Here is a 22,270-nt window from a genome sequence, read left to right on the forward strand (position 1 = left end):
TATATCCTGTTATTATTAGTGCTAACCTTTTAGAGCATGAAGAAGAGAGATTATTGAAAACTCTGAAGAAGCACTGTGCTGCTATTGGGTATACTCTTGATGATCTTAAGGGCATTAGTGCCACTCTATGTCAACATAAAATTAATTTGGAAGAAGATGCTAAACCAGTTCGTGATCATCAACGCCGGCTGAATCCTAAAATGAAAGAAGTGGTAAGAAAGGAGATACTAAAGCTCCTTGAGGCAGGTATAATTTATCCCATTGTTGATAGTCAGTGGGTAAGCCCTGTCCATTGTGTCCCTAAGAAGGGAGGTATTACTGTTGTTCCTAATGATAAATATGAATTGATTCCTCAAAGAATTATTACAGGTTATAGGATGGTAATTGATTTCCGCAAATTAAATAAGGCTACTAAAAAGGATCATTACCCCTTACCTTTTATCGATCAAATGCTAGAAAGATTATCTAAACATACACATTTTTGCTTTCTAGATGGTTATTCTGGTTTCTCTCAAATACACGTGTCCGCCAAAGATCAATCAAAGACTACTTTTACATGCCCTTTTGGTACTTTTGCTTATAGACGTATGCCTTTTGGTTCATGTAATGCACCTGCTACCTTTCAAAGATGCACGATGGCTATATTCTCTGACTTTTATGAAAAGATTTGTGAGGTTTTCATGGACGACTTTTCCGTCTATGGATCTTCTTTTGATGATTGCTTGAGCAACCTTGATCGAGTTTTGCAGAGACGTGAAGAAACTAATCTTGTCTTGAATTGGGAAAAGTGCCACTTTATGGTTAATGAAGGTATTGTCTTGGGGCATAAAGTTTCTGAAAGAGGTATTGAAGTTGATAAAGCCAATGTTGATGCTATTGAAAAGATGCCATGTCCCAAGGACATCAAAGGTATAAGAAGTTTCCTTGGTCATGCCGGTTTTTATAGGAGGTTCATTAAGGACTTCTCAAAAATCTCTCGACCCTTGACTAATTTATTACAAAAAGATATACCATTTGTTTTTGATGATGATTGTGTAGAAGCATTTGAAATACTTAAGAAAGCATTGATCTCTGCACCTATTGTTCAGCCACCTGATTGGAATTTACCCTTTGAAATTATGTGTGATGCCAGTGATTATGCTGTAGGTGCTGTTCTAGGACAAAGAGTTGATAAGAAACTAAATGTTATTCAATATGCTAGTAAAACTCTAGACAATGCTCAAAGAAACTATGCTACTACTGAAAAAGAATTCTTAGCAGTTGTATTTGCTTGCGATAAGTTTAGACCTTATATTGTTGATTATAAAGTAACTATTCACACTGATCATGCTGCTATTAAATATCTTATGGAAAAGAAAGATGCTAAACCTAGACTTATTAGATGGGTTCTCTTGCTACAAGAATTTGATTTGCATATTGTTGATAGAAAAGGAGATGAGAACCTCGTTGCAGACAACTTGTCTATGTTAGAAAATTTGCTTGATGACCCACTACCTATTGATGATAGCTTTCCTGATGAGCAATTAAATGTCATAAATGCTTCTCATACTGCTCCATGGTATGCTGATTATGCTAATTACATTGTTGCTAAGTTCATACCACCTAGTTTAACATACCAGCAAAAGAAAAAGTTCTTCTATGATTTGAGGCATTACTTTTGGGATGACCCACATCTTTATAAAAAAGGAGTAGATGGTGTTATTAGACGTTGTGTACCTGAGCATGAACAGGAACAGATCCTACGCAAGTCTCACTCCGAAGCTTATGGAGGACACCATGCTGGAGATAGAACTGCACATAAGGTACTGCAATATGGTTTTTATTGGCCTACTCTCTTCATGGATGCCCGTAAGTTTGTATTATCTTGTGATGAATGTCAAAGAATTGGTAATATTAGTAGACGTCAAGAAATGCCTATGAACTATTCACTTGTTATTGAACCATTTGATGTTTGGGGCTTTGACTATATGGGACCTTTCCCTTCCTCTAATGGATATACACATATTTTAGTTGCTATTGGTTACGTTACTAAGTGGGTAGAAGCTATTCCAACTAGTAGTGCTGATCATAACACTTCTATTAAAATGCTTAAAGAAGTTATTTTTCCAAGATTTGGAGTCCCTAGATATTTAATGACTGATGATGGTTCACATTTTATTCATGGTGCTTTCCGTAAAATGCTTGCTAAATATGATGTTAAGCATAGAATTGCATCTCAATATCACCCTCAGTCTAGTGGTCAAGTAGAATTGAGTAATAGAGAACTCAAATTAATTTTGCAAAAGACTGTTAATAGGTCTAGAAAGAATTGGTCCAATAAACTGGATGATGCATTATGTGGCCTATAGAACTGCATATAAAAATCCTATGGGTATGTCTCCGTATAAAATGGTCTATGGAAAAGCATGTCACTTACCTCTTGAACTAGAACACAAGGCATATCGGGCCATTAAAGAACTTAATTATGATTTTAAACTTGCCGGTGAGAAGAGGTTATTTGATATTAGTTCACTTGATGAATGGAGAACCCAATCCTACGAAAATGCCAAGTTGTTTAAAGAAAAGGTTAAAAGATGGCATGACAAAAGGATACAAAAGCGTGAGTTTAATGTAGGTGATTATGTATTGTTATACAACTCTCGTTTAAGATTTTTTGCAGGAAAACTTCTCTCTAAATGGGAAGGTCCTTACGTTATCGAGGAGGTCTACCGTTCTGGTGCCATAAAAATCAACAACTTCGAAGGCACAAATCCGAAGGTGGTGAACGGTCAAAAATTAAACATTATATCTCAGGTAATCCCATAAATGTCTAAACCAATATTATTGAAACCGTAACCCCGGAGGAATACATAAGGGACACTTTCCGGAACGTTTCAGACTCCGAAAAGGAATAGGTATGTGGTACGGCAAGTAAACCAACTCCAAAACAGTTTTTAAGGCAATATTTCTCCATTTTGGAATATTTAGAAAAATAGAAAAATAAGAAGTAGTCCGGGAAGGACACGAGGCCTCCACGAGGGTGGAGGGTGCGCCCTACCCTACTGGGCACGCCCCCTACCTCGTGGGCACCTCGTGTGCTCTCTGGACTCCGTTTTCATACACAACACGTATTTTGGTCGGTAAAAATTCATTATATAATCTCCCGGGGGTTTTGACTCCCGTATCACGCAAAAATCTCCTGTCTTTGTTTTGAGCTGTTTTTTGTCAGGGTTGTCAAGGCCAGGCACTATGCCATCTCCCTCTTCCTCCAACCATGAGGGTAACAATGCTTGGCTAATGAAGATAGAGCTGAAGAGAGAAGAACCCATGGAGATCAACAAGGATGAAGGAATCAAGAAGGCCATGGAGGACCAAGTTCCGGCAACAGAAGACACCCTTCAACTGGATCACAATCTTCTTACCCCAACAGAAATCGAAGCTTTCAAGATGATTGACTAGCTCGTATACAAAATAAGTATCTCACACGTGAAAATATTTTGTTGAAGGAGCATATCATCGCACTCAAGGGCATTATCCGCAAGTTAGAAGACCTCCTACGCTCGATGTGCGACTATCCATCATCAACAACTCCACCTTCTTCACCAACAAAGGAGACATAATCACATTGGTATGGGCACTCCACTTGGCAACTGCCAAGCTTGGGGGAGTGCCCCGGTATCGTATCACCATCAGTTTTATCTTTACCATTTTTATTAGTTCGATCCTTTTGGTAATATCTTGATCTAGTAGAATAAAAGTTCTTAGTATGATCTAGTTGTGAGCTTTGATTTATTATCCTTCTATGTAATCGAGTCCGCGAGCTATATAATAAAGATTAGTGTTGAGTCAAGGGCTTGATTACTTTGCCATGATCCTAATTGAATAAAAGAAAAGAGAAAGAAATAAAAAGAAACAAAGAGATCATGTGAGTCTTATGGAGAGTAATGTGCTCACATAGAAAGAGTATGATGAATAAAAGTTGTTGAGGGTTGACAAACACAATTTTGGTCATCGTTGCAATTAATAGGAGGTAATAAAGAAAGAGAGGTCTTCACATACAAATATACTATCTTGGACATCTTTTATGATTGTGAGCACTCATTAAAATATGGCATGCTAAAGAGTTGACATTGGACAAGGAAGATAACATAATGGGTTATGTTTCCTTACATTTGAGATGAATTATATTGTCTTGGATCTTCCAACATGATGAGCTTGCCTTTCCCCCTCATGCTAGCCAAATTCATTGCACCAAGTAGAGATACTACTTGTGCTTCTAAATACCCTTAAACCAGTTTTGCCATGAGAGTCCACCATATCTACCTATGGATTGAGTAAGATCCATCAAGTAAGTTGTCATCGGTGCAAGCAATAAATATTGCTCTCTAAATATGTATGATTGATTGGTGTGGAGGAAATAAGCTTTATACGATCGTGTGATATGGAAGTAATAAAAGCGACAGACTGCATAATAAAGGTCCATATCACAAGTGGGAGTGGCAATATAAAGTGACGTTCTTTCGCATTAGGATTTTGTGCATCCAACCATAAAAGCGCATGACAACCTCTGCTTCCCTCTGCGAAGGGCCTATCTTTTACTTTTATCTCCTACATTGCATAAGAGTCATGGTGATCTTCACCCTTCCTTTTTACATTTTATCCTTTGGCAAGCACAGTATGTCGAAAAGATCCTGGTATATATGGCTAATTGGATGTGAGTTCTCATGGACTGTTACTGTTGACATTACCCTTGAGGTAAAACGTTGGGAGGCAGAGCTGTAGGCCCCTATCTTTCTCTGTGTCCGATTAAAACTCCATACCCATAAGTATTGCGTGAGTGTCAGCAATTGTGAAAGATTATATGATAGTTGAGTACGTGGACTTGCTTAAAAGCTTTTATACATTGACTCTTTCCTATGTTATGATAAATTTCAATTGCTTCAATGACTGAGATTGTAGTTTGTTAGTTTTCAATGAAGTTTACGATTCATACTTGATATTGTGATTGAATTATTACTCTAGCATAAGATATTATATGACAAGAATTATATAAGTTGCTGTTCTAAGAATGATCATGATGCCCTCATGTCCGTATTTTATTTTTATCGACACCTCTATCTCTAAACATATGGACATATTTTTCTATTTCAGCTTTTCGCTTGAGGACAAGCGAGGTCTAAGCTTGGGGGAGTTGATACGTCCATTTTGCATCATGCTTTTATATCAATATTTATTGCATTATGGGCTGTTATTACACATTATGTCACAATACTTATGCCTATTCTCTCTTATTTTACAAGGTTTACATAAAGAGGGAGAATGCCGACAGCTGGGATTCTAGGCTGGAAAAGGAGAAAATATTAGAGACCTATTCTACACAGCTCCAAAAGTCCTGAAACTTCACGGATGATGTTTTCCAAATATATAAAAAATACTGAGCACAAGAACCTCACCAGGGGGGCCACACACTTCCCACGAGGGTGGGGGGCGCGCCCTACCCCCCTGGGCGCGCCCCCTACCTCATGGGCCCCCTGGTGGCCCTCCGGTGGCCATCTTCTGCTATATGGAGTCTTTCGATGGGAAAAAATTAATAAGCCATCTTCTCGGACGAAACTCTGCCGCCACGAGGCGGAACATTGGCGGAACCAATCTAGGGCTCTGGCAGAGCTGATCTGCCGGGGAAGGAAATCATCGCCATCATCATCACCGACGCTCCTCTCATCGGGAGAGGGCAATCTCCATCAACATCTTCATCAGCACCATCTCATCTCAAAACCCTAGTTCATCTCTTGTATCCAATTCTTGTCTCCAAGTCCGGGACTGGTGCTACTAGGTTGCTAGTAGTGTTAATTACTCCTTGTAGTTGATGCTAGTTGGTTTAATTGGTGGAAGATCATATGTTCAGATCCTATATGCATATTAATACCCCTCTGATTATGAACATGTTTATGCTTTGTGAGTAGTTACTTTTGTTCCTGAGGACATGGGAGAAGTCTTGCTATTAGTAGTCATGTGAATTTGGTATTCGTTTGATACTTTGTTGAGATGTATGTTGTCTCTCCTCTAGTGGTGTTATGTTAACGTCGACTACATGACACTTCACCATTATTTGGGCCTAGAGGAAGGCATTGGGGAGTAATAAGTAGATGATGGGTTGCTAGAGTGACAGAAGCTTAAACCCTAGTTTATACGTTGCTTCGTAAGGGGCTGATTTGGATCCATATGTTTCATGCTATGGTTAGGTTTACCTTAATACTTTTGTTGTATTTGCGGATGCTTGCAATAGAGGTTAATCATAAGTGGGATTCTTGTCCAAGTAAGGGCAGCACCCAAGCATCGGTCCACCCACATACCAAATTATCAAAGTACCGAACGTGAATCATATGAACGTGATGAAAACTAGCTTGACGATATTCCCATGTGTCCTCGGGAGCGCTTTACATCATATAAGTGTTTGTCCAGGCTTGTCCTTTGCTACAAAAGGATTGGGCCACCTTGCTGCACTTTATTTACTTTTGTTACTTATTGCTCGTTACAAATTATCCTATCACAAAACTATTCGTTACCACTTATTTCAGTACTTGCAGAAAATACCTTGCTGGAAACCGCTTATCATTTCCTTCTGCTCCTCGTTGGGTTCGATGCTCTTACTTATCGAAAGGACTAGATAGATCCCCTATACTTGTGGGTCATCAGGATGACGTCAGCAGACAACACACTGGTTGACTGGTCAAAATGACCAGTGGGGCCCACTCGTCATAGACAGTGGGGCTAACAGAGGTTTATTTTAATTAGACAGAGTTAATTAGCAGTAGGTCCCCACATGTCGGTGACTGTTTAGGTTAACTCATTAATTTTATTTTAAAAAATGTTTTAATTAGCTTAATTACATGGTGGGGCCCCCATATCAGTGCCACTAGGCTGCCTAGTCAGCATGTTGACTGGGTCAACCCAATCAAGGGGGCCCCATGGCCCACTGGTAGTGACCCAAGGGTGGGGCCCGCCCAGGCCAGGTCGGCGCTGGCGCCGGAGTTGCCCCGGCGAGCCAAAACATGGCGAAGGGCGCCGGCGAGCCTCGGGATTTCGCCACGGTGGCCCAATGCGGGCACGACCAGGCTCTCTGGAACGGCCTCTTCGTGCCACGTCCGATGGAGGGGAGCACGATGGCGGGGGTGACCGGAATGGTCGCTAGCGACGACGTCGGGCGGACGCCGAGGCTCAACGAGTTCGAAGGCGAGGCCGCGGGTCACGGTTCGTCGCGGGGCTGGGTGCGTTCGAACACAGAGATGAAGCCGCGTCGTACGATAGTGATACCGTGGGCGGAGAGGCCGTGTAGCGACGGCGGCGAGCGGCGTGGCGGACGCCGGTGTTCGGCTGTGAGAGGAAACGGCAATGCGGTGTGTTGGCAAGTACGCAGAATGGCTAGGAGGCCTCTAGGTGCGCGTGCGAGCACAAAGGGCACGAGCCCGGGACCAAATGGTCACCGGACGGCTGCCGGCGACGAGCGCGTGCGGCGACGCGCTCGGGCAAGTTGGGGGCGGTGCGTTCAACATGCGAACGGCGTCGAGAAAGAGAGGGGAGGAAGCGGGGGCTCATCGAGCGGCACACACGGTGGCCCTTGGGGGTTTAGTAGCAGCAGAGGGTGTCATTGGAGTTGGTGAAGAACGATGACGGCCGAGGCGGAAGGGGATGGCTTGATCCACGCGTTGTGGAGCTTCCCGACTCCTGTTCGTGGACGAAGACGAAGCAGACGACATCGGCGGAGACGAGGGACACGGCGATGAGGCGAGGCAATGGCTGTGGCCGCGTATTTTAGGCGGCGAGTCCATGGCGACGCTCAGATGCAGTGGGGAAGGAGGAAGCGGTGAGGTGGATCTGAGGGGAGAGGGAGAGGCCGAGAGGGAGAGCGGGGGGGGGGGGGGGGAGTGGGAGAGGGAACCGAGGAGGCAGGGGCGTAGCGGCCTTATCCCGTCGGCGGGGACGGTGAGGTGGTGCGACGGGGATGCGCCCCAGGTGGCCAGGGGGGCTTTCCTTTTTCTCTTTTTTTTTGTAGTTTTGTTTTCTGTTTTTATTCTTTTCCTTTTTCTTTATTTTCCCTATTGTTTTAGTTCAATTTAAATTTTTTAGACATCTTGTAAAAACATGGTTCCTTCACCATAAATACCTAGGCAATAATTGGCACATTATGAACATTTTAGTTTTAGTGTTTGAAATTTTTTGATGTTTGACAAAAATTCAAATTTGAATTTGAATCGTTTTGAACTAACGTGAGATTAGCGACAGTAACAGAGGTGACGTGGCATCATTAGCATGGTTTTATTGTAGCATAATTATCCGGTCGTTACAAAACTCCTCCACTACAAGAAATCTTGTCCTGAGATTTAGGAGGTAGAAGGAAACAGTGCGGGGTATTCATCACGCAGGCGGTCCTCACGCTCCCAAGTGGCTTCATCTTCAGAGTGATGCGACCACTGGACCTTGAGGAACTTGATCGCCTTCTGACGTGTGCGGTGTTCAGCTTGGTCGAGAATGCGGACCGGATGCTCTTTATAGGAGAGGTCCTGTTGCAATTTGAGCACTTCATGATCCACTGCTCGGATTGGATCCTTGAAGCAACAGCGGAGCTGGGACACGTGGAACACATCGTGAACCTGAGAAAGGTTCGGTGGAATCTCCAGTTGACATGCCACTTTTCCACGCCTTTTGAGAATAGTGAATGGGCCAATATAGTGAGGAGCTAGCTTGCCCTTGATCCTGAAGCGGTGAGCACCCTTCATTAGTGTAACTCGTAGGTAGGCCTTTTCGCCAGGTTGATAGACCATGTCTTTATGATGACGGTCATATTGACTCTTCTGACGCAACTGAGCAGTCTTGAGATTCTCACGAATGATGCGGACTTGTTCTTCGGCATGTTGGATAATATCCGGACCGAAGAGTGGACGTTCCCCTGTTTCTGACCAGTTCAGAGGGGTTCGACACTTTCGTCCATATAGCACTTCGAAGGGGGCCATCTTCAGACTAGCTTGATAGCTATTATTATAAGAGAACTCAGCATGCATGAGAGATTCCTCCCATTTCTTATTGAAGGAAATTACACAAGCTCGAAGCATGTCTTCGAGAACTTGGTTGACACGTTCAACTTGACCTTGCAAATGAGGATGAAATGCAGTATTGAACGACAGATGAGTTCCCATAGCTTCTTGGAAACTTGCCCAGAATCTTGAAGTGAATAAGCTGCCACGGTCCGAACTAATAACCAGTGGAATACCGTGAAGTGAAACAATTCTGGACATGTAGAGAGTTGCAAGCTGACTAGCAGTGATCATTTCCTTGACCGCCAGAAAATGTGCAACCTTAGAAAGCCGGTCAATGACGACAAGAATAGCATCATTACCTTTCTGTGATTTGGGAAATCCAGTGACAAAGTCCATTTCAACATGGTCCCATTTCCATTCAAGAATAGAGATAGGCTACAGAGTTTGAGTAGGCCTTTGATGTTCAACTTTGATACGACAGCAACGTCACACTTAGCAACATAACGAGCAATGTCTTGCTTCATATTAGACCACCAGAATCTCTGACGAATGTCTTGGTACATCTTTGTACTACCGGGATGAATAGACAAAGGCGTATCATGAGCTTCTTTCATAACCTCCTATGTCATATCATGGTTTTCCTCTAAACATGGCACCACTAGGCGGCCCTTGAAGTATAGGATGCCATTATCAGCAATAGTGAAGAACGAGGGCCTTCCTTCAGCGAGGTAGCGCTTAATGTTGTGGGCTTGAGAGTCATAATTCTGTAGCGTTTTGATGCTGTTCACGAGATCAGGTTTAACAACCAGGGTATTGAGAGAACCCTGGGAAAAAACATGGAGGTTCATCTTACGGCACTCGGGGGGAGGGGGAGCGAGTGCACCCGGAGGAACTATATGGAGGTTTAGCTTTCTGAATTCTTCAACAAGCGAGGGTTGAACTTTGTGAATCTGGAGGTGGTTGCAGTAAGACTTGCGGCTCAAGGCATCAACCATTACATTAGCCTTGCCTAGTGTATATGAAATACCCAAGTCAAAGTCTGCAATAGTCTCCATCCATCTTTGCTGACGGAGGTTCAGGTCTGGCTGAGTAAACATATACTTCAGACTTTGGTGGTCGGTGAAGATCTCACAACGATTACCGAGAAGGTAATGTCACCACTGTTTTAGTGCATGAATGACAACAACAAGATCGAGGTCGTGAATTGGGTAGTTCTCTTTGTGAGGGTGCAATTGACGAGAGGCATAAGCAATCACTTTATGCTCTTGCATTAGGACACAACCTAATCCTTGACGGGAAGCATCGCAGTAAATGACGAAGTCCTTAGTATCAGGTGGAGCAAGCACTGGGGCAGAAGTCAACTTGTCTTTGAGTGCCTGGAAACTTTCCTGAGACTTGTCTGTCCATTGGAACTTGACGCCCTTATGCAATAAGTTAGTCAGAGGCCTGGCGATCTTGGAGAAGTTCTCGGTGAATCGACGACAATAGCTGGCGAGTCCGAGAAAACTTCTGACTTGCTTGACATTCTTCGGAGGAGTCCAATCTAGAATAGCCTGGACTCGTTCAGGGTTAACGGCAATACCATCTTTGGAGATGACATGCCCAAGATAGGTTACTTCGGGAAGCCAGAATTCACACTTAGAATACTTAGCATATAGTTGATGCTCCCGTAGCTTTTCTAGCACAAGACAAAGATGTTCGGCATGTTCTTCTTTGTTCTTGAAAATACCAAGATATCATCCAGATAAACCATGACGAACTTGTCGAGGTAATCCATGAATATATAGTTCATCAGATGAGAGAAGGTGGCTGGAGCATTGGTTAAGCCGAAAGACATGACGGTGTACTCGTATGATCCATATCGAGTCACGAAGGCGGTCTTTGGGATATCCTCTTCACGAACACGGATCTGGTGGTAACCCAACCTCAAGTCGAGTTTGGAGAACACTGATGAACCAACCAGTTGATCATACAAATCATTGATCCTAGGGAGGGGATATTTGTTCTGGATAGTGCTTGGTTAATAGGATGGTAGTCTTGGACTAATCGGTTTGTCCCATCCTTCTTCTTAACAAAGAGAGAAGGTGCTCCCCAAGGAGAGCAACTTGGGTGAATGAAACCTTTGCGAAGAGATTTGTCAATTTCCTTCTTAAGCTCAATGAGTTCATGCGGCGGCATCTTGTAGGGTCATTTGGCTATAGGAGTGGTGCCTGGTTTCAAGTCGATGATGAATTCCACAGCTCTAGCAGGGGGAATCCTTGGAAGTTCTTCAGGAAAGACGTCTTGGAATTCATGAACGACGGGAATGTTCTCAATGCCCTCAAGTGGTGCAGGGTTCAATGCATTCAAGGCATAAAGCCGTGCCTCGGTATTTTGCACCAGATGAGCCTGGTAAGCAACTATTTCATCAGAAGGGTGTAGCAGATGGACAGTCTTAGTGGCACAAACTATAGAAGCAGTATGCGCTTTCAACCAATCCATTCCTAGAATGAGGTCAATGCTATAGGACTTTAGTATGATGGGAGAGATAAGGAATTCTAGTCCTTCGATTTCAATGGGGACGTCATTGCAAATCATGGAAGTCCTACATTGGCCCGCGGTGGTGTGTACTAATAGTGAAGCGTTCATGTCTTCACTTTTAATGCCATGCATGAATGCAAAATCCTCTGACATGAATGAATGTGATGCACCTGTATCAAATAAAACGGATGCTGGTACTGAATTTACGAGGAGTGTATCCATCATAGTAGCAGGATGGTGTTGAGCTTCATTGAGATCAACATGGTTAGCATGAACACAACCATAAGACTTGACATTGTTGGTGCGGGGCTGGTTGTTTCCACGGCCAGCTGCGGGAAGGCCAGTTGATTCTGATTCTGATAGCAGTCCCTGGCACGGTGACCTGGTTGACCACACTTGTAGCACAAACCATTATTGGGAGTGGGAACAGGAGCTCGGGGTGGTGGAGCTGGAAATCTTGGTTGCCTAGATGGTGGAGGAGGCAGGCGAGGTGCAACATAGGTCTGCCTTGGGGCAGGTACAGTTGGTTGGTACATGCTGTTGGGAATCCATATCTTACGCTTCTACGAGGGCAGGCACGAATATGAGCCCGTGTCCAACTCCCGATACTCTCCATGAAGACGTGTCAGAGCAGCATAAGCAACATCGTGAACTGCCATATCGATGGTCACTCCAACACCATGAGCAGTGTGCAGCACAGTAGTGGAGTCATACTCCCGAGAGTAGAGGTGGACGATGGCACGATATTGCTCCTGGTTAAAGTCCTAGTACTGCTCGTACACGGTGTACTCAGGGTGCCAGCGATAACCCAGATAGGTCATAATCTCAGCTAACATAGCAGGTGATCCTGGGACACCAATGGCCGCCGTGTGGCACACGACCTGCCTCGTGGGTTCCATCTGAAAACAAAGATGTTTCAAAGGAGTCAAATGATAGTGTGGGTATTGTTCAAAATACTATTCTAAGGAATAACTATGCCTTATCCAACTTTGGGGTGAATGTGATCACAGGATCCTAATGTTAGTGTTAGCAAATTCGTTTAACCCGAGTAGAAGAGAGTTCAGAGTCCCAGAGTAAAGATCGAGGAGTAAAAGATCCTAATACACTCAAATGGCGACGTGGGCCCGTAAGACACACAGCCATGTTAGTAAAAGTTTTGTAATGTCTAGACTCGACTTCGGCCAAGGAGTGTGGAAGGGGGATTCCTACAGGCAGTCGGCTTTGATTCGAATTTTGACGCCCCCGATTCAATCGTACTCTAATCATACACGCAAATGTGTACGATCAAGATCAGGGACTCAGGGGAAGATAACACAACACAACTCTAGAAATAAAATAAGTGATACAAGCATCATATTACAAGCCAGGGGCCTCGAGGGCTCGAATACAGGAGCTCCATCATAGACGAGTCAGCGGAAGCAACAATATCTGAGTACAGACATAAGTTAAAAAAGTTGCCATAAGATGGCTAGCACAAACTGGGATACATATCGAAAGAGGCGCAGGCCTCCTGCCTGGGATCCTCCTAAACTACTCCTGATCGTCGTCGGCGGCCTGCACGTAGTAGTAGGCACCTCCAGTGTAGTTGGAGTCGCCGTCGATAGTGGCGTCTGGCTCCTGGGCTCCAACATCTGGTTGCGACAACCAGGTATAGAAAGGGGGAAAAGAGGGAAGCAAAGCAACCGTGAGTACTCATCCAAAGTACTCACAAGCAAGGAGCTACACTACATATGCATTGGTATTAATGAAAGGGGTAGTATATGTGGACTGAACTGCAGAATGCCAGAATAAGAGGGGGATAGCTAGTCCTATCAAAGACTACGCTTTTGGCAGCCTCCATCTTGGAGCAGAAGAAGAGAGTATCATCGCATAGCATAATCCTACCCGGTGATCCTCCCCCCGTCGCCCTGTGAAAGAGCGATCACCAGGTTGTATCTGGCACTTGGAAGGGTGTATTTTATTAAGTATCCGATTCTAGTTGTCATAAGGTCAAGGTACAACTCCGGGCCATCCTTTTACCGAGGGACACGACTATTCGAATAGATAAACTTCCCTGCAGGGGTGCACCACATTTCTCAACACGCTCGATCCCCTTTGGCCGGACACACTTTCCTGGGTCATGCCCGACCTCAGAAGACCAACACGTCGCAACCCTACCTAGGCACAATAGAGAGGTCAGCACGCCAGTCTGAATCCTATGGCGCAGGGTCTGGGCCCGTCGCCTATTGCACACCTGCACGTTGCGAGGGCGGCCGGAAGCAGACCTAGCCCCCTTAATACAAGCGCAGGCTTACGGTCCAATCCGATGCACGCTGCTCAGTCGCTGACGTCAAAAAGGCTTCGACTGATACCATGACGTCGAGTGCCCATAACTGTTCCCGCGTAGTTGGTTAGTGCGTATAGGCCAGTGGCCAGACTCAGATCAAATACCAAGATCTCATTAGGCGTGTTAATTGATGTAACCGCAGACGCCGACCAGGGCCAGGCCCACCTCTCTCCTAGGTGGTCTCAACCTGCCCTATCGCTCCGCCACAAAGGTCCACTCAGAGGGCCGTCAGGACAAACATCCTTTCGGTCCCAATCCGTGAATCACTCATGTATTATGTATATAAGTATATAACCGTGATCACCTCCCGAGTGATCACGGCCCGATAGTATAGCCTGGCAGAGGGACAAGAATGTAGGGCCACCGATGGAATACTTGCATCCTATACTAAGCATTTAGGATGTAGGTAAAGGTAACAACATTAGTAGCAAAGACAGGCTATGCATCAGGATAGGATTAACGGAAAGCAGTAGCATGCTACACTACTCTAATGCAAGTAGTAGAGAGAAGAATAGGCGATATCTGGTGATCAGGGGGGTTTGCCTGGTTGCTCTGGCAAGAAGGAGGGGTCGTTAACAACATAGTCGATCGGGGCACCAGCAGCGACGTCAGTCTCGTAGTCTACCGGAGAGAAGAGGGGGAAGAAACAATGAATACAATGCAAACAGATGCATATCGATGCATGACATGACAAGTAACAGTTCTAGGAGTGCCCTAACGCAGTAGGAGGTGATACCAGCGAAGGGGGGAAACGTTCGGGAAAGTATCCCTAGTGTTTTGCGTTTTCGGACAGATGAACTGGAGGAGGAAAGCTGCATGTTTGCTATGCTAGGGATGTGTGGCGGACGAACGGGCTGCTTAGTCGGATTCGTCTCGTTGTTCTGAGCAACTTTCATGTAGAAAAGATTTTCATCTGAGCTACGGTTTAATTTCTATGTTTTTCTAAAGTTTTAATCATTTTTCTGAATTTATCTAAATTAACAGAAAATGAATTATGACATCAGCATTGCGTGGGGATGACGTCAGTAGTCAACACACTGGTTGACTGGTCAAAATGACCAGTGGGGCCTACTCGTCATAGACAGTGGGGCTGACAGAGGTTTATTTTAATTAGACAGAGTTAATTAGCAGCAGGGCCCCACATGTGAGTGACTGTTTAGGTTAACTAATTAATTTTATTTAAAAAACGTTTTAATTAGCTTAATTACGCGGTGGGCCCCCAATGTCAGTGTCACTGGGCTGCCCAATCAGCATGTCAACAGGGCCCCGATGGCCCATTGGTAGTGACCCAGGGGTGGGGCCTGCCCAGGCCAGGTCTGCGCTGGTGCCGGAGTTGCCCCGGCGAGCCAAAACGTGGCGAAGGGCGCCGACGAGCCTCGGGATTTTGCCACGGTGGCCCAAAACGGGCGCGGCCAGGCTCTCTGGAACGGCCTCTTCGCGCCGCGTGCGATGGAGGGGAACACGATGGCGGTGGTGGCCGGAATGGTCATCGGCGATGACGTCGGGCGAACGCCGAGGCTCGACGAGTTCGAAGGCAAGGCTGCGGGGCACGGTTCGTCACGGGGCTGGGTGCGTTCGAACACAGAGACGAGGCCACGTCGTACGGTAGTGATATCGTGGCCGGAGATGCCATGCACCGACGGCGACGAGCGGTGCAGCGGACGCCGGTGTTCGGCCGCGAGAGGGAACGGCGATGCGGTGCGTTGGCAAGTACGCAAAATGGCCAGGAGGCCTGTACGTGCACGTGCGAGCACAAAGGGCACGAGCCCGGGACCAAATGGTCACCGGACGGCTGCCAGCGACGAGCGCGTGCGGCGACACGCTCGGGCAAGTTGGGGGCGGCACGTTCAACATGCAAACAACATCGAGAAAAAGAGGGGAGGAAGCGGGGGTTCACCGAGCGGCACACACGGTGGCCCTTGGGGGGTTAGTAGCAGCAGAGGGCGTCGCCGGAGTTGGTGAAGAACGACAGCGGCCGAGGCGGAAGGGGGCGGCTCGATCCACGTGTTGTGGAGCTCTTCGACTCCCGTTCGTGGACGAAGACGAAGCAGACGACATCGGCGGAGACGAAGGACACGACGGTGAGGAGAGGAGATGGCTGTGGCCGTGCGTTTTACGGCGGCGAGTCCATGGCAGCGCTCGGATGCGATGGGGAAGGAGGAAGCGGCAAGGTGGATCTGTGGGGAGAGGGAGAGGCCGAGAGGGAGAGCGGGGGGAGTGGGAGAGGGAACCGAGGAGGCGGGGGCGTAGTGGCCTTATCCCGTCAGCGGGGACGACGAGGTGGTGCGACGGGGATGCGCCCCTGTTCATGGCGTGGTCGGGGGAACAGGGTGCGGGGAAGGAGGCAACAAGGGGGGACGGGGGAGTGGGCCTGATCGGAGGGGGGTCGGTTAGGCTAGCCGGCTGGGCCGTCTGGCCCAGTTGGCTGGGAGGGGGGGGGGCTTTCCTTTTTCTCTTTTTTTGTAGTTTTGTTTTTTGTTTTTATTCTTTTCCTTTTTCTTTATTTTCCCTACTGTTTTAATTCAATTTAAATTATTTAGACATCGTGTAAAAACGTGGTTCCTTCACCATAAATACCTAGGCAATAATTGGCACACTCCGAACATTTTAGTTTTAGTGTTTGAAATTTTTTGATGATTGACAAAAAATCAAATTTGAATTCGAATTGTTTTAAACTAACACGAGATTAGACAGTAACAGAGGTGACGTGGCATCATTAGCATGGGTTTACTGTAGCATAATTATCCAGGCGTTACACTTCCCCTCTTTCCTTCCCCCTTATTTCGTCCTACAGATGGCGCACCAGCCCCCTAGGGGCTGGTCTGTCCCCTTCTTGGCCCATTAGGCCCATGTAGTTGCTGGGGGGATTCCCGGAACCCCTTCCGGTGAACCGATATGTACCTGGTACCCATAGAACACTTCCGGTGTCTGAATATCATCGTCCTATATATGAATCTTTACCTCTCGACCATTTCGAGACTCCTTGTCATGTCCGTGCACTCATCCGGGACTCCAAACAACATTCAGTCACCAAATCACATAACTCATAAAATACAAAATCGTCATTGAATGTTAAGCGTGCGGACCCTACTGTCGGCGTTCTGGGAACGGAGGTCCCCAGACTTGCCTGCCCACGGCCCACAACATGGCTCCATCAGTGGCCCTCTATGGCCCATCTTCACCAGCAAACACTCAAGACCCTCACGAGTGGGACGACGCAAGACCTCCTCAGGGGCGGTCTCACCAGGCCGGCTCGTGAGGGGCGGAGAGATCAAGGCAAGGGACACCTCACGAGCTTTGTGTGACGCAAGCCATGATGACTGGAGCTAGGCGAGCGCCAGCGCGCGCAGTGTCCTCATTTACTCTTTGGTACTAAAGGGGCAAGCGCAGGCGAGGAGTCCCGAGGCATCAGGCAAAGGTTTCCATATCGGTGCAACAAGACCAAGACCAGCAGGACAGCAGGACAAAGGTCACCATGGAGCCCAAGACAGCGTCACCACCAGAGCCTTTGGAAGGCGAAGACTACTTTTGTCAGGATAACTTGTACTAGTTGTCTCCCTTAGAATTTGGTCATTGTGGGATCCCTTCCCGCTCAATATTTGGGAAGAGGACCAGGGCCTCTAAAAATAGGATTAGCTACCACCATAGGCGGGGGGGGGGGATCTCATCTTGGATAGGATCCATTCCACCAAGGCCACCAGACAAGTTCGCCAAGCACAAGAACACCTCCCCTCAGGAGGCTGTTCTTCTCTTGTAACTGTTCATCCTCAGCCCAAAAGGCAATCCACCACACCACACTGGAGTAGCGTATTACACCACAACGGTGGCCCGAACCATTATAAATCTTGTGTCTCTCGTTCTTTGGGTTCATCGAGCTAGGCCGTGAGATCATATAGAGTGCGAGCTAGAGGGGGAGAGATCTTTGTGCGCACCCTAGTGTTCGAACCTCAAGGGTTTTGCCGAAACTCGAAATCTGACATTTGGCGTGCCAGGTAGGGGTGCGCCGAAGCCTTGCCCCCCGACGGCCTCGCCTCTCCAACCGACTCTCATGGGCGCCGCCTCTTCTCCGACTGGATCTACAGGCGCCCTCCACAGCGCCGAGGGGCTCCGGGCCTTCACCCCTGCCTTGCAGCGGGTGCAGTGGCCGCACAAGTTCAAGCCAGAGATACCGCCCCGTTACGATGGTGCGGCGGATCCAACGGCCTTTCTGCTGGCGTACGAGGAGGCCGTCCTGGAGGCCCGGGGCGACCATAAAGTCATGGCCAACTAGCTCCCAATGGCCCTTGCTGGCGTGCCGCGCGCCTGGCTCCTCCATCCGCCGAAATATTCTGTGGCCTCCTAGGAGGAGCTGCGCGACTTCTTCATCATGCGCTTCAGGGAACCAGCACCCCCCGTCGCCGCGGCTCTCCTCGGTGGCTCGCAGGTACTGCCCTCGGACTGTCACACCAAGCCATTCTTTCGCCAGATCGGCACCGCCTCCACGCGGCAGGGGGCTCCCTCGGGTTGGGCGATGCCCAAGGCCGACCTGAACTTCGACTCGAGGGATCACCCAGTCACCACCGTCAGCTCGGGTGTGCTTTCGATGCTTTGCACGCCCACCATCTGTAGCGTAGCCGTCACCAAGACCCTCATCGACGGCGGTGCCGGCCTCAACGTGCTCTCCATGGAGGCTTTCAGCCTCCTTCACGTACTACTTGAGCGGCTCCGCCCCAGCAAGCCTTTCTTCGGGGTCGGCGACGGCTCCTCCAACCCCCTGGGGCAGATCCGTCTCCCCGTGACCTTTGGCACACGCGACAACTACCGCACCGAGCTAATCGACTTCGACATTGCCCGCATCGGCTTGCCGTACAACACCATCCTCGGGTAACCGGCGCTGGCCCAATTCATGTCAGCTACCCATCCTGCCTACAACCTCATGAAGACGCCAAGAAGCAAGGGCGTCCTCACTGTGGCCGGAGACACCAAGGAAGCTGTGGCGGCCCTCAAGCTCGCCTTCAGGACCACGACGGCAGCTTGCCCGGCCGACAAGGTCGTGCCCAGAACCAAGGGGGCTGCGTCGACCAATAAGAAGAAGCTACTCACTCAAGGTCAAGCCAAGACGAAGCAGATACCGGTCGACGCGGACGGGGCCTCTGGCGCTACCTTTACCATAGGCGCCGACCTCGCCCCAGATCAAGAAAAGGAGTTGGTGGACTTCTTGCGAGCGAACAAGGAAGTATTCGCCTGGGAGCCTAAGAAGCTAGTTGGGGTCCCGAGAGGAGTGATTGAGCATCAGCTGAGGGTGTGCCCCAATGTGCGCCCTATGAAGCAGAAGGCGAGGCGACAATCCACGGAGAAGCAGTCTTTCATCATTCAGGAAACCTGCAAGCTGGAGGCGGCAGGTGTCATTCACGAGGTCCGGTACCCAGAGTGGCTAGCAAACCCAGTCATCGTGCTGAAGAAAGGAGGGAAGGAACTCATGTGTGTCGACTTCACCAACCTCAACAAGGCTTGCCCTCAAGACCCATTCCCGCTGCCGCGCATCGACCAGATTGTCGACTCCACCGCGGAGTGTGATCTGCTATGTTTCCTGGATGCGTTCTCAAGCTACCACCAGATCAAGATGGCGGTCGAAGATGTGGATAAAATGGCTTTCTTGACCCCATGTGGGGTATACTGCTACACTTGCATGCCATTCGGACTGGCAACACAGGAGCGACCTTCCAGCGACTGATGCACATCGCCTTGGGGCGGCAGCTCGGGAGAAACCCCGAGGCCTATGTTGACGACATTGTGGTGAAGTCTCGGGAGGCGAGAACTTTGATTCAGGACCTGGAGGAGACCTTCGCGAGCCTGCGCCAGGTGGACTTGCGGCTCAACCCGGAAAAGTGCGTGTTTGGTGTCCCTTCCGGCAAGCTGCTGGGCTTCCTCATGTCCCACAGGGGGATCGAGGCCAACCCGGAGAAGGTCAAGGCAATCGAAGACATGAGCCCACCGCAAACCTCAAGGAGATGCAGAAGCTTGCAGGCTGCATGACTTCATTGGGGCGCTTCATCTCCAAGTTAGGGGAGCGCGCCTTGCCGTTCTTAAAGCTGATGAAGAAGAAGGGTCCATTCGAGTGGACCCCCGAGGCCAACCTGGCATTTCAAGACCTCAAGAGATACTTGACCAGCCCGCCGGTGATGGTGGCGCCTCGTCCTCGCGAGCCCTTGGTACTCTACCTGTCTGCCACACCCCACTCCGCCAGCACGGCGCTGGTGGCCCTCATAGAGGAGCCCCAAGTCAAGGGCCCGCCAAATGGAGCCACCAAGCCGGGTGAGGCTACACAACACCAAGGCGATGCTCCTGAGACAGAGGCTTCCCCGGCTAGTAATCAAGCCCCAGAAGCTGGAGATCCACAGGAAACGCCTCAGCCCCCGAGAGCCAAAAACTCCGTCAGCTCTCCTGCCCTTGTCGAGCACCCAGTGTACTTCGTCAGCACAGTGCTGCGAGATGCGAGGGCACGATACCCCATGCCTCAGAAGCTCTTGCTCGTGCTCCTGGTGGCCTCGCGCAAGCTGCACCACTACTTGCAAGTTCACCCCATCAAGGTTGTTTCAGCTTACCCGTTGGAGAGAGTGCTCAGAAGCCCCAATGCTGCGGGAAGGGTCGCCGAATGGAACATCGAGCTGCAAGCGTTTGACCTGGAATTCAGTACAACCATGGTCGTCAAGGGGGATGCACTCGCCGACTTTGTGGCAGAATGGACTAATACCCCGGAGCTTGAAGCAGGCGAGAACCGATCCCTCTCGCCAGCGAGTGAAGCACCAGATGGCTAGGTCATGTACTTCGATGGCGCGTTCGCGTGCCAGGGTGCGGGGCCTAGAGCCGTGCTCATCTCGCCCACTCAGGACAAGCTTTACTACGCCGTGCAGCTCTGCTTCCAGCGGGGCGAGAAGGTCTCCAACAACATCGCTGAGTACGAGGGTCTCATCACCGGCCTCAAGGCTGCGGTGGCCCTGGGGGTGAAACACCTCACCATCAAGGGAGACTTGCAGCTCCTTGTCAACTTCTCCAACAAGGTGTACGAGCCAAAGGATGAGAACATGGAGGCATACCTCGCAGAGGTGCACGAAATGGAGAAGCAGTTCCTGGGCCTGGAGCTACAGCATGTGCCTCGTGGCACCAACAAAGAGGCCGACGACATCGCCAAAAGAGCATCCAAGCGACTACCCCAAGAGCCTGGCATCTTCGAGGAGCGTCTCTTCAAGCCTTCGGCAGCACCTTCGCCTGCGGACCCAACGCCACCTCAGGAGGAACTCCCCCAGCCACCAGCCTCGGGAGCCCCCGCTTGCGGCCCGACCTCAGGAGCGTGGCTCCTCTTAGCGCTCAAGCCTCAGGAGGGGTGCTGGATCGAGGAGTTCAGGGCGTACCTGATGGAAGGCATGTTGTCGGAGAAGGAGGAAGACGCGGAGCGTGTGGCCCGGCAGGCTACGGCGTACTACATTCAGGACGGTGAGCTATACAGGAAGCGGCCAAATGATGTTTCTTTATAATGCATTTCCAGGGAACAGGGTAACGAGCTGCTGTCTGACATAGGCGGAGACTGTGGGCACCATCGTCGTCACGCACCCTAGTCGGCAAGGCTTTCTGCAGTGGGTTCTACTGGCCCACGACACTCAGTGACGCGGCCAAGCTGGTGAAATCCTGCAAGGCCTGCCAGTTCCACGCCAAGCAGATCCACCAGCCGGCTCAGGACCTCCAGACTATCCCGCTCTCACGGACGTTCGTGGTCTGGGGGCTGGATATCCTGGGCCCATTCCCACGAGCACCTGGAGGTTACCGCTACCTCTACGTCGCCATCGACAAATTCACCAAGTGGGTGGAGGTGGAAGCCGTCCGCACCATCCCAGCTGGGTCATCAGTCAAGTTCATCAAGGGCCTCGTAAGCCGATTTGGGGTCCCTAATCGCATCATCACCGATAACGGCTCACAGTTCACTAGCAATCTCTTCAAAATGTATTGTGCTAACCTTGGAATGCAGATCTGCTATGCCTCCGTGGCGCACCCCAGGAGCAACGACCAGGCCGAACGCGCCAACATGGAAGTCCTGAGGGGTCTCAAGACTAGGACCTTCAAGAAGAAGCTCGAGGGCTGCGGCAGGGGCTGGCACGACGAGCTCCAGTCCATGCTGTGGTCCATCCGCACCACCGCCACCAGGCCAACAGGCGAGACCCCGTTCTTCCTCGTCTATGGAGTAGAAGCAGTTCTCCCACACGAGGTCAGGCATCGCTCCACGCGGGTCCTGGCGTTTGATGAAACACAACATTACGCCATGTGGGGGATGGACCTCGTGCTGGGGGAGGAACGTCGCAGTGAAGCCTCGCTCTAAGCTGCTAGGTACCAGCAGGCGTTGCGGCGGTACCACTGCCGCAGCGTCCGCTCCAGGACG

At 49.0% G+C, this 22,270-nt stretch overlaps 1 protein-coding gene across 1 annotated transcript; it reads left to right on the top strand.

The window, feature by feature from the left end:
• Positions 1-20,924: 20,924 nt before the first annotated feature.
• LOC147964980 (uncharacterized) lies at positions 20,925-21,374 on the top strand. The gene has a single exon (XM_087530232.1). The coding sequence runs from the start codon at positions 20,925-20,927 to the stop codon at positions 21,372-21,374; it is 450 nt and encodes a 149-aa protein (XP_087386358.1).
• The last annotated feature ends 896 nt before the right edge of the window (positions 21,375-22,270 follow it).

Source organism: Triticum urartu, chromosome 6A, assembly GCF_056163025.1.
Source record: "Triticum urartu cultivar PI428250 chromosome 6A, HENAU_Tu73, whole genome shotgun sequence".
In the NCBI taxonomy this organism is placed as follows: Eukaryota; Viridiplantae; Streptophyta; class Magnoliopsida; order Poales; family Poaceae; genus Triticum; species Triticum urartu.

Coding starts and splice junctions, on each gene's coding strand:
- LOC147964980 (XM_087530232.1), top strand. CDS start 20,925: ATGGAGGCATACCTCGCAGAGGTGCACGAAATGGAGAAGCAGTTCCTG.